At 32.9% G+C, this 13795-nt stretch overlaps 1 protein-coding gene across 1 annotated transcript; it reads right to left on the bottom strand.

Annotated features, from left to right (window-relative positions):
• Window positions 1-1015: 1015 nt before the first annotated feature.
• On the bottom strand, window positions 1016-6432 carry LOC107018667 (AP-4 complex subunit sigma). The gene is made up of 4 exons (XM_015219207.2): window positions 6178-6432; window positions 5846-5932; window positions 1438-1506; window positions 1016-1343 (listed from the first exon to the last, which is right to left on the bottom strand). The coding sequence occupies exons 1-4, from the start codon at window positions 6316-6318 to the stop codon at window positions 1209-1211; spliced, it is 432 nt and encodes a 143-aa protein (XP_015074693.1). The 5' UTR covers window positions 6319-6432; the 3' UTR covers window positions 1016-1208.
• Between the last annotated feature and the right edge of the window lie 7363 nt (window positions 6433-13795).

The raw sequence follows: 13795 nt of genomic DNA, 5'->3' as shown, positions 1-13795 counted from the left end.
TGTAACCACATGGTTCATATCATCTTATGAGAATCATGAGTAGCTACACTACCTATTTTTAGGGTTTTGCCATTGACTTGATTGACATTTTAACAATCGCTTATAAATATTGAATTTTCCATCTTTGAGTTATTTAATTCTTCTTGGTTTGAATCATTTTATTTTTAGCCAACTGTCAAATATTATTAGTGGTTCGTTAATTGAACCTTAAAAAGGTAACAATTGGGTATAATAAGTAGAACTTGTTTGTGAACCTTATTGGTAAAGGAAATTGATTCGCTAATAAGGATAGTAATATACCCTTTAGTCTTGCTTAGTTCATACATACAGAATATAAATGCACTTCATTATCATATGATGTAAACGTCAAAAATAGTTGAGTAGTCTTAGAGTTTTTGGCAAGATGCTCAATAAGTAATGAAAATGTAACAAATAACTCAGGTAAATAAATATGACAAGTTTTATTGTTTTCTTAGTTAACTTTAGAATAATAAAAACTCAAGAATTATTTGTTTGTAGGAATAGTTGAAATAAGAATTCCAATTAGACTATCAATTTTACAAGTCCATGTGATTACAATATCTGAACTCCCGCGTAAACTTGTGTGTGCATTTGTACACAATTGCAAAACTACTGTAAAAGATTTTTTTGGAGCTAAATGGTCTCCTTTCACTAGTATATCTATCAACAATAAAATGAAAAAATAAATAAATGAACACCTTAAGAAATATCCCCTCATAAACTCCTGGCGATCCAACTAGTAATTATATTCAACCAAAAGATAGACAATGTTTTCCATGACTCAAATTATTGTTGAGGAATTCTGCAAGGCATCCAAAATACGATGCTTAAACCATCTTTGAGCGGCCAAGTGTATTTGTCTTCTCTCAAAAATTTTACCGTTAGTTATTATGATTGGTGCCAAACTAATAAACAACCATGAGTTCAAGGAGCAGAAAAAATTTGAACTGCCTTCAAGCCAGCTTGTAAAACAAACACTTGAAAGACCCAAAAAAAAAAAGCAGCAAGCAGCATACTATCAAAAACTCCCAAGTCAAACAAGTAAAATAACCAAAGCAATTTATCCTCCTTACATGTTGTCAAAGCAGATGCATAGCATTGTAATGGAAATAAAGATTGTTTTCCTCATACAAACACTTCACAAAACAAATGGTTCACCATGATGCTTCGAAACCTTTTGTGAATTCTTATGATGCTTTGTCCATTAGTTGAATTGGAGTCAAAATATTCGCCTTGCTTGTCTCAACAATACACCCATTCATTACCATTTCCTCCAGCATGAAGTGCGCTTTCTCAAGATGAAACATGATATCTAGCTCACACTTAAATTAGAAAATTAATTAATAAAACAGTAAGCAAAATATCCTTACTGACTTCCAAAAAATAATCAACTTAATTCATGACAAACTTACTTACCACATTGCCAAAATGACGATCCATAGTTTCAACTAAGAGGTGAATGAATTCCAAAATAGCTAATTCATTCTGCCAAATGGAATAGGAGATAAATGATGAAAATGCTAACCAAAACAATAATCTTAACTAGCTATTATTGGACCTACATATCAACAAAGTTTTGACCCAATAATCCTCCCCCTGAAGGCCTGCTGTGCATGAACTCAAAATTCCAACCTAAACAGATTAATACAGGAATATAAAAGGTTTTACTAACAAGACAAAACGAGATGATGTTTTCTTCAGATGGTAACAAATTTTATATATTCAAAGCACAGCAGTTGTAATCACAGGGGCATGATCCAAAAAATATACAGCAAAAAAATTATTTCTTACAGAAATCCAAGAACATATAGTGTTAGCTTCTGAGTCTTTTGCAGAAGCAAGCAATTCAATTTTATCTTCTGAAAGGAATTAACTTTGACTTAAAAGTCATGAGTCCCTAATTTTCATACAATTTACCATATGCATGCAAGGATCGAATTCCTCTACTTTTTCCGACTTGAAGGTCTTTTAATTTTATTCTAGCATGACAGCATTTCCTTGTATTGTTTGGCACAACCCAGTGTTTCCCTGCTAATGCTAGAGCTAGAAATATGTTCTAAAGTTGTCTAGTCACTATACAATGAAAGAACAAGTAACTGGTAACTATTGTATATATATGTGTATATGGCCCTTCGTTTTTGAAACTGGTAACTATTAAGTATATATGTGTATAAGTGGGTTAACAATATATGGGTTGTACTACAACCAAGTTTCAATTGTACTCCAGAAGGTATACTGATGATCCACCTCTATATTGACTCTAGAACATTAATAATACAATCAGCATCATCTGAATATATCTGTTAAGACCAAAAACATAATATCAGAACAGAATTCAGTTTGATCTTCTACATACTATATATATTTTCAAAACATCTTGAAATCCTCTCCTACCAGATGGTCCACCGGATGCAAGCAAGGACAATTTTCCATCAACTTCTGTTCTTTGCCATGGATCCTACTTCCTACCAACTTTGTAAAGCTACTATAATCTTTCCAGGCATGATCCAGGATATGCCTTTCAGGTTAAGAGCCAAGAACCACACAAAACAAGCTACTTTGTGTGGTATATCAGTTCTTTAAGTATGCTTCCAAGGCCAATTGTCAATCTGCTGATTAGACTGATTCATCATCCTATAATAAACAGAAAGGGAGAGAAGGGACACCCCTGTCTGATTCCTTTTTGAGTAGAGAAAAAGCCCATTGGTCCTCTATGCACAATAACCAAGTATTTCATCATTGAAATACTAAATTTGATCCATCTTATCCACCTTCCTTAGGATAGGAATAAGGTAAGACCAATTGAGCTGATCAAATGTCTTCTCAAAGTCAAGGTTCACCACTTTTAACCCTCTAATCTAGCACTTCGTTTACTATCAAAGTTGCATCTGTTATTTGCTTGTGTTTTGTGAAGACGTTCTGATGGGTTGAAACAAGCTTGCCAATAATCCTCTTAAGTCATCCATCCAAAAGCTTAAACACAGTCTTATACATACTGCCGATGAAGCTAATTGGCCTTATAGTGTTTTAATTCCACAGCTCCTTTCCTTTTAAATATCAGTGCAATATAAGTTGGTATTGCATGATTTAACAGTATGGCAAGTCTGATGGAAATCTATGAGAGCTCCCACCACTTCTGGCTTGAAAAAAGTTCATGTTCTTTAAAACAAAATAGTGAAACCATCAGATCCTACTGCTTTGTCAAGAGCGTGGGACTAAATGTTGAAGTGAACTTTCTCCTCACCAAAAGTTTTTTTCAAGCATATCTATATCATCGCCTGATAAGTTGAGCACATAATTCTCAAAAAAAAAAAATCAAAAAAGTTGGGCACATCTTCAAAATTGGCAGTAGGCTTCTAAACTTTATTTTGAGTGTAAAGATTCTGGTAGTACCTCCTCCTTTATTTGCACTTTGTCTTCAATTATTTCCATCTCCCCCGCCTTCAATTTATCTATGTTGTCATATCTCCCATGAGAGTTGGCCATTGCTTGAAAATACTGTGTTTCTGTCTCCATCCTTAAGCCACAAACATCTGGACTTTTGCCTCCAAGAAATTGGTTCAAATTTGGCAAAATTCTTACCTTCTAACTTCAAAATTGTTCAAGCATGAAGCAGGACCCCAAATACTTTGATCCAAACATAAGCTGAAGTCTGGTTAGCTTACTTCGTACCCATAATCGAAGACCCCCAGTTTACGGTCAGCCTCCGGCAATTCCAAAACCATTCGCCATCCTTAACTGTAGCTGCCTCTTGTCTCGAGGGAAGTTTGAACATGAACTGACGGTGGGAAAAGAAGTCATTTTCATGGGATTTTCTTTCAACAATACTTCCTCTTCATTCAGAGATATAGTCTCATAGCCATCAGTTAGGTAGATGTACTTGCCCTATTTCCACGGGTAGTACTAGGAAACTACCACCAATTAGGTTACTAATTTCCACCCATGCTGAAATCTCACAGCAAATTGGGATGGTGTAAGCATATCCATCACTTTCTGCTTCTACTTTTGTTTGGGAAGTTTCTTTGTCTCCCTTCACTTTAATCCTGGCCCAACTAGGACTATTCAAAACCGAACCAAAACCAATAAGCGAATCAAAAAAAAGTTATTGGTTTATCAGTATTGATTTTGCAGTTTACACTGGTTCTTAACGGGTTAACCGATAACCTAATAGTTGATTAATAGTTACATTTATATTGGCTATCATGTCAAACCGATAAACTTCAAAAGTGAACCGAACCAACTGATATGCAACCCTAACCCAATGCATATGATTCTTCATACTGGTTTTTCTTTTGTTTCAATTCAACTACCACAAAACTACGAATTACTTTGGAAACCTTTTGGGACCATAACTTTAACATCCATAAGGGCCGAATCCATATGTAGTTTCTTTCCACAGGTTTTGGACAACATCTCACTCTGGGAGACCACCAATCAAGGAGTAGCTTCACATACTTCCAGCACCATTCACTTGTAAGGACATGTTCGACAATTTTTCTTGTCAAAAGTTCAATCGGAAATAGAAATCGTTCATCTCATAAGTATTAACTTCATGTGCAGATTCCTATACAAAGGTGACCCATCTTCGGACGTCATTTAGAGGTGGAATGTCCTACAAAGACGCATGGAATCTACTAACATTAAATCTCCAAAGAAAATCCCTGCATATTGATTTGGAGCTACCAGAGATAATGATTCTGGAGTTTGATTGGCAATGTTTAGGTTTATGTAGTCATCCATTTGTTGGCCCTGACTACTTCAGCAAGAAAGGAGTTGATGGTTGAAATTACAGCTTTCTTTTTCTTTATGTTTGACACATTAGTGAATCTTTCTATCCTTAATGCAATCTTTTCCCTCCCTGCTTTAACTGTAGGATGATGGTTTTTGATCTGTTTTTTTCCTTGTATAGCAATAATGCTGATGTACCTTCGATATTTATTGTATTTCAAAGTACAGTAAATCTCTGCATGGAAATCTTCTATTTTCCATCGTATGACCGACATACTCTGGCCCTTTGTGGTCATGTTAAGAATATAAACAATCCACCTTATGACTTTAAGGCTCAAACTGACTCTTCTAAGCAAATTTCGATGCTGAAATTGTCCTTCTAATGTCATCAGATTATAACCCTGGGTTAAAATAAATTTTACCATCCCCATGTTGAATACAGACTAAGTTTCTGATCAATCACTGACAAATGATTGAGGATCAAACTGAATTTCCTACAGCGAAGTTGCCAGAAAAGTGGTCGTTGAGCTAGCAAAAAGGAGAGAAAGCTAAACCTCGATTATCGTGGGTGGGAGTATTTTTTATAGTCAACATCTATTTTTGAGTGGCCCACCTTAAAACAAAAACAAACAATTCCCAGATGAAGCTTAATAGCCAGTGGACATCTAGGGGAACATCTCGGTAATTAAAAAATGTTCTTGGCCTATATCAAAAGAACAAGACAAATACTGATCTGGACTGCAAGACTTATACTCCATAGTAATCCTAGTCTCCTAGAGTTCTCCATAGTTGATAGAAGCATACCAAGTACCAGCAGTGTGGGAGGTAGGTTCACACATAAATTTAAGATATTTTTCTAACTATAGATATGGAAAATGAAGAAACTTTCGGGTCACAGAATTACGTCATGGTGGTAAACAAAAGACGCTTCCTGCATTGACATGACAGGATATTGTCATGAAAAGAGGGGGGGATCAACCAACACTAGTTCAAAACATAAAATACGAACAGAAATATGTTAAATCAGATGTAATTGAATGGTAAGCAAAGAGGGGTTAGCTAAAGTGTAAATAAAAAAGCAGGAAGTATAACTTACTTCTTCATTATCAACTCCAACTAGGAAAAAGAGTGACGCATATCGCCTATAGACAATTTTGTAGGTACGATGCTCCACAAATGAACACTGTTTTGAAATGCAGGATCAACAAGAAAGATTGGAACAGAATGAGAACATGTTATGCACATTCACAATAAAGATAAAAAGAATTTTACACAGAAATAATAAGCTTAAAAAAAGTTACTAGTAAACTAATTTAAAGGGATCCGTCATGTAATTTCATTTCATTCTCTATTCTACAGAATTATTACAACGTCTGAACATAGAAAAACTAAGAATTGAAAGAGCCATGAGAGTGCAAAATTGATAACCTGTTGTTCGTTGCGGGCAAGGCATTTGCGTACAATTTCACCCTCAAGGGCACGTCTTTCTTCAAGAGTAAGGTATTCGTAATACTGGGCAAGACGGGTTTGTCCTTGCTTATTCACCATTAGTATGAATCTGATCCCCATGATTACCTGATCCAATCTTCGATCTTCAATCTCCGGTCTTCAATGTTCAATCTTCGAATCGATTAGGTTTTCTCTTTAGGATTTAATTTAAAATATCCAATTTGTGTACAATTTCTACTCCTTCACTTTAAATCACAAATATACCTTAAGTGAGTAAAAATTATTGTAAAAATTAGGTAAATCACATCGTGCAAGGGATAAATTACTTTTTATCTCTATTTTTTTAGTATTTATTAAAAATTCTTTTTATATTAATTCGGATACTTAATATTAAATAATGATATTTAAATTAGAGTGAAGCATAAAAAAAAAGGAATTATATTTATCCCATATTTCAAGCGGATGTTTAACAAATTTAGCGTTCAATCTGCATAAATCTCTAACTGATTTAGGGTAGTAAATTTCAAATTGTGAAACCTTCACATTGTTCTTCGAAAAAAAAACATAAAGTTTGTTTAAAAAATTCTGAAACGCAATATGTGAAGATTCAAAAATGAATATTTCTATCTTGTTAAGACATTCTGGAACATGGTAAAGTGATGTTATATACGAGCGATACAAAAGTGATGAGATAGTGGTTGGGAAAAATATTTCGTTCATGAATCATATTTCAGCAATTGCGGCTGAGTTGGGTATTGATGAATCGAAAAAAAGTATCAAGATTAGATATGTTGTTGAAGGTAATTCGTCTTCATTGTGTATTCGTATTGATATGGGGTTGAAATTATACATAGAAATTAAGAAATATGAGGTGGAATTCGGAATCTATCCTCTATGCATTGATACATCAGATAAATGCTTTGAAAAGATACTAAATTACGATGCAACAAAAGGTGCAATCGTGTGTGTTGAGGGTGGAAAAAAAAAGACGCAAAGGCTCTAAGCACTGTTGAATCAAAAATTGGTATACATATTACATACCAGAAATAGAGGTGGAAAATTATATATCAGATACCAATATTTCTGTTGTGGAAGAGAAGCAAATATACAAGGATAATGCAACTCTAAAGGTGGTAACGGAAAATTACAAATAAAGAAAGGCTTCACTTTTAAAGTTAAAAGAACTGATAACAAAAGGTATATTATACAATTATATGATAATGTTCCCAATAATATATATTTTGTTTGTAAATGTTTACCATGATACACTAATATTACATGTTACGTGTAGTTGTATGTAGAATGTATCTTGTTCATTTTGATGTTTTTCTGGTTAATAATGTATAAATTAATAAAGGTAGATGAAAAATGTTTAAGAGTAAATTTGTGATTAATTTACATAATAAAGTATCATGATGTGATCCATTTATTTATGAAAGTATCAGTTCTATCTTGTAATTGAAATAATGTATCGCAATGTCATTTTATTTTTATTTATGTATTAGTACAATCAACCTGATCAAATAACAAATATATGTTATGTAATTGCAACTACGTATTAGTTTGTTATTCAGATTATTGTTGTTGGAAATTGAAGGGCTCTGTCAGAAAGAATTCAGAGACATTCATAGTGAGATACTTTAATAGTGAACATACATGTCCATTGAGAAATACGGTATCAAGTAAGTACAAGCTACTGTTGGGTTTGTTATTGGTGTGACAACTCCAAAATTGTAGAATCATAAAAGAAAATATACTTTGAACGATATAATTGAGGATATTAGGGAAATGTATGGCGTTTAGATTTCTTATTAGTAAGCATGGAGGGCTAAAGAGCATGCATTGAAAATTATAAGAGTTAGACCTGTTGATAGATATAGAAAATATGTCAAGATACATATATATGTTAGAAAATGTGTATCCAAATTCATATGTAAGGATGCATAAGTCTGAATACAACAATTTATGTATCTTTTCATATCATTAAGGTCAATAAGAGAGGATTTGAGTTCTGTAGGCTAGTTGTTGTTGTTGATGCTTCACATCTTAGTGGAGCTTGTCGAGGGACATTTGTATCTGCTAGTACACTCGATGGAGCAGGTATGACATGTTGTTATGAATTTATTTATTTATTAACTTAATAGTAAGACGTTATTTAAACTATGTTGTTTTGTGTTTCTATGTTAAGGTTGCACATTGCCTTTGGTGTACGAAATTGTTGACGCGAAAATGATTGTTCATGGACATGGTTCTTTCAACAGTTTAAGAATATATTTGGTGAGTGGGAAAAGTGTGTGTTGTATCTGACAGAAACGAAAGCATAAAGAAAGGTGTAAGTATTGTTTATCCAACTATTCCTCATTTTGCATGCATATGGCACCTCTGAAAAAATGTTTGTTCAAACTTTAGTAGAAGCAGGACCATTCTAAATGATCTGTTTTACTCAATAGCAAAGACTTATAGAAAAGAGAATTTTGAAAAATTGATGGCTAAATTAGATAAAATAGATGGAAGGGTAAAAAAATATCTTCAAGATGTTGGGTATGAAAGGTGGTCTAGGTCTCATGCAACAGTGAACCGGGAAAGAATGATGACTTCAAATATAGCTGAATGTATCAATGGTCACTTTGTTGATGCACGACAACTATATATTATAGGCTTTCTGGAAGAAGCTAGAATTCTATTTGATTTTTGGAATTGCAAAAATAGAGAAATAACTTCTTGTACAAATGAAACATTGGGAAGAAGATTTGAAGAAATATTGGTTTTAAACGCGTCAAAAAGTGCAAAAATGAAGGACATTTTGTATTATCTTTATTAAATTATTGTTTACCCAAAATTAAAAAAATATGTTTAATATCTCTAATTTTAAATAATTGCAGGTTGTTGCATCTTCTGAGTTATTTTTCAGCGTATAAAGGTGTGATAAGATACATTGTTTATCTTGAGAGGAAAACTTGTTCATGTGGTAGATTTCAACATGACGAGATACCTTGCCCACATGCAATAACCGTTTTGAAGAAGAAAAATATAACAGATGTACACCCCTACTGCTCTAATTATTATAAACACAATGCATTAACAAATTCTTATGCAGTATCAATGGAATCAATGCCAGACAAAAGTGATTGAACAACTCTGGACTATGTTTTGAAAGAAGTCGTCTTGCCACCTACATACAAAAAGATGCCTGGTAAACCAAGAAAAAAGAGAAAGAAAAATCCAGATGAAAAGCTAATAACAAAACCTAATTGTTGTGGACAAGAAGGCCACAATATAAGAACATGTACCTTCTTTTCAAAAGATTCTTGATGATTTGTTTTTTTTTTTGGTTGTTTTATGCTTCATGTGTAATAATGTTTCTGGATATTTTTAATTTGCTAATAAGATTTGAACTTTTTCATTTTGATGTGATTATAACTTTATATGAATGTTACAAGATACAAAATGTGTAGTTATACCAAATATATCAATTTTGATTGTATTATATTAAGTGTAGTGATATTGATAACTTGTTTAGTCTCATTTACATAAAACGGTAAAAATATTATGGATCTGATAACAAATTTTCGTTATCAGATACAAAATGGTAATCGATACTAAATATATATAGAGTGTTATATGATTCAACCTAGTGAACGATACTAAATATATTGATTAAATTATTTTGTATCAATTATTAAAGATGCACAAATTTATTTTTGATGATAAAACGTGTATCATATACTTAATAATTCTATGTATATTGTGTATATGATGATAATATATTATCAGACGTTGTGATTTACTGAAAGACTACGACATGTTTAGTAAATTATTTTGTTCAGTTTGTGTAACAACTGTGTAAATATAGTATTATGTATACTGTGTGCAAAGTTTATATTGTATCAACAGTAATTGTGTAGATTTTACTTTTACAAAAATAATTTATAGCGAGTTATTGTTAATTAAATTATATATTTAGAGAAAAAAATTAAAATTGAAATACATTTCTTGTAAAAAATATTCTCAAATTAATAACTACTTAGTAAGATTGTGCTGGAAGGAGAAGTGATAATACAAAATACTAATTGACGTAAATTCAACATAATAGAAACCTAACTATTCTACATTAGTCAATCCACCTTCTGCCTGTGTAGTGTAGACACTCTTTTGCCTTGTAGGATCGTCCGTAACGCTAACATATCCAGCTTGACTTTGTACGTACCATACTTCCATAACAGTGTTCTGTATCTGTTGCGAAGATAGTCAATTTAAAAACTAACAGATGGAATTTTGATTTCGTCGCTCAAGTATTCTGCATAAGCAGCTACATACATTTCACGATCAGAGCAAAAAAACGAAGATACATTAAAAAAAGAAGTGATGTGTAAGTAAATAAATTGATTTACAATACTACAATCGCTTTGTTGTTGCGTAATGTCTTGAGCATATTTCATCGCAAAGGACTGTTGTGGACCGAACGGTTCACCAGTTTCCTTGTCTTTGTATGCCTCCAATGATAACCAATTAATTCTTTCCGTTTTATCAAAGAAACCACTATCATGTAGATAATTTGGAAGCATTACAGACAACTGATTTATCTCTTCTGGAATGCACCCTTTTCCTTGATCTCACAGATGAGTCATACACTCGTATTAACCTATTTTTTAAAACAACCACAACCAACACCCAATGGAAATCTTTGCCACAATTATCAGGATTATAAACCTCATCAACTAGATGTCAAGGTAAAGAAGTAGGTATCAAAAATTCTTTTATGATGTCTTTTATAGACCTTTTATAACCAGATATAGCAACACCACAGTCAATATGTTGTTGTCTAGTTAGAGAATCATTTGCGGGAGCACAATAATACCTCTTGTATACAATGTTGATATATGACTTAAACAAGTAATTGACCGTAGTGTATCTGTATTGATCCACTCTCTTGATTTTGACTTCTTGCATAGATAGTAAAAATATTACATCTATGTGTTGTTAAATAGATAAAAAAAAATAACATAATATATAATCTGCACACTATGAAAGAAAGCAATAGATTTAAGAAAAGTAAAAATCAATTTGTAAGTTCATGTCTATATTATATGACAGATTTTAAAATTGTATCATATACATAATTTGAATGCATAATGTACCTGATCTGTCCAACATTTCATTGAAAGTGACATGGTATAAAACTAGTTCTTGTCAACAAGAAATGCGACAACAAAATTCATATAGTCAAAATCAAACTTAGCAGATTTGCCTCTATAATTATCCTCATTAGGTTTTCTATAAGAATTATTAAAGTCAAAATGAAAGTACTTTAATGAAAAAATGATTTTTTATAAAGATACTTTAATAAAAAAAAACTTACTTATTCGCATGTGTTTTGAGGAGTCCCTTTTGAATCCACTCTAAGAACTCTTGCATTAAACTTGACGATAGTTGAAATGTGATGCGATAATCATCAAATGGAGAGTATGGGCGGATATGATCTTCTATTTTGTCCTTGTCCTTATCAGTTGATCCAAAAAAATCTACATAGGGAGACTGCAAAACATTCGAAGGCATCCTGTTACGCTGAACCGAAGTTTTAGTATCAATATCATTGACAACCAGCTGGGTGGATAGCTGACTGTCTGATAAAAAATCATCACTCCAGGTAAGATGGAGTGGAATTACTGAACTCAATGGGTTGACATTAGTTTGTTGGTTTGGAAGTCCATGTGCAAGTGCATCTATCACTGCTTCAATTTCGGAGGAGATGGAGACCGATGAGGTAGAATCCTGTGTGATGTCAAATAAATAATAAAAATATTACAACTTATATAAAGAACTTATGCAACACCAAAATTTTAATTTAAATTGAAATTAGATGGAGGCAAATGTTGTCAAAATGTAGTAAATAATTTATAACACTACCGATGTCTCAACAACTACTGGATTTGAAGGATGTTTTTCAACTTCTTTTTAATTTTATCTGTACCATGATCCTAATAAAGAGAATATCAGATGCTATACTATTTTTTTTTACTAAAATTAATAATGTATAACAAATTAAAAACTTAATACTTACCACCTTAATATCAGGAATATTCACATTCACTGAAGGCTTGTTTTGTTGTGTTGTGGATAGCAGCATAGTGAACTGTTCCATTGCCTGTTCTTTACTGGATATATCATCCTTCATTGTTTGTAGAAAAATTAAAATATTTGTTAGTAAGTTAATTTGTTAGTATATTAATGTATATTATGCAATCAGTGATACTTAAAATATCAGAATCTATTTCATAAATTAAAGTATATAAAACAGTCAAGATTAAAAGCATCATATCTAATTTTAATGTCGAAAATACAATCAATAATACACAAATAATGAAAGTGAATTCATAGATTAAAGTATCAATCATCCAAGAAGATATATTATTAAATTATTAAATGGAATAAAAAACATAGTAATGCATCTGATAATAATTAAAGTATCATATACTTACGTACCTTTGTGACATCTTTAACAGAATTTTTTTGTTTTCCAACCTCCACGGCAGGTTCATCAACATCATTAACAGTTGCAAAATTCATTTGTATGGGTGAAGTGGTTTATTGATCAAAGATAGCAGAACTGAATTGTGGACCAACATTGTCTTTCGCCACAAAATCATCCATCATGTGTGGCGATGAAACTCCTCCCGTATTGATATACCGTGGTTTCACGGTATTATTAATACTTTTTCCTTAAGTTTAGTGTGTCCAAAAGCCTTTTTGTGCTAATTTTTATATAAGTTTCTCCTTATTAGCAGGAAATCTGTCCAATAATGAATGCGGAGGTTTTTGAGCGAAGAAATGCAGAAGAGACCACCTACGGAGCTTGTGACGGTCCGTCATGCTTGTGACGGTCCGTAGGTGGCAGCGTAGTGCAGCTGCTGAAGGAAAATGGGGAAGTCTGACCAAGTGTGGGGTTACGGAAAGCGTGACGGACCGTCGTAGCCATGACGGTCCGTGCTGCAGGTTCGTCATGAAGATCAGAGAAGTAGCCCCAGTACCCATATTCCAAGAGTTCAAGTGTTTTGGAACGGAGACCTTCGACGGACCGTTGTGCTCATAACGATCCGTCATACCTGCCGTTGAGGGTAATGAAGAGAGCAGCAGAAGAAAATTGCACAAGTATGGGACGACGGAATCCATGATGGCCCGTCGTGACCACGACGATCAGTCGCGAGGTCCGTTAACCCAGCCGCGTTTTGACAGATTTCCAGCAAATAGAGTCCTTGTCTAATTGGGATTTTATTTTCTATAAATAGTTCGAAAAACCTCGTTTTTGAGGTTAGACTCTGGATTATTTGGTTAGGCCCATGATTGTTGTTAGATTTTTGATTATCTTGAGACTTTTATCATTGAGTGTTGGTGATTTTTGTTGATTAATCAAGCGAACTTTCGGATTTTACTCTTTCTCATTGAAGTAAGTACATTAATTCTTATATCATATATTTGAATATTGTGATTATGACTATGGGTAACTAAACTCCATAACTAGGGTTGTGGGAACCATAGGCAAATAATGAGGTAAAACCTAACTAAAATAACAATTCTAGAATAGTGTCTTGCATGTATT

This window comes from Solanum pennellii, chromosome 5, assembly GCF_001406875.1.
Source record: "Solanum pennellii chromosome 5, SPENNV200".
NCBI classification, from domain to species: domain Eukaryota; kingdom Viridiplantae; phylum Streptophyta; class Magnoliopsida; order Solanales; family Solanaceae; genus Solanum; species Solanum pennellii.
Note: the sequence above shows the minus strand (reverse complement) of the source record. Positions and strands in the feature narration are given on the sequence as shown.

What these genes read in the sequence shown, in the direction of transcription:
- LOC107018667 (XM_015219207.2), bottom strand. Translation starts at nt 6,318, where the DNA reads ATGGGGATCAGATTCATACTAATGGTGAATAAGCAAGGACAAACCCGT. An exon ending in TTGGAGTTGATAATGAAGAA is followed by an intron (nt 1,507 to 5,845) that starts GTAAGTTATACT and finishes TCCATTTGGCAG; the next exon opens with AATGAATTAGCTATTTTGGA. An exon ending in ATCGTCATTTTGGCAATGTG is followed by an intron (nt 1,344 to 1,437) that starts GTAAGTAAGTTT and finishes TTCTAATTTAAG; the next exon opens with TGTGAGCTAGATATCATGTT.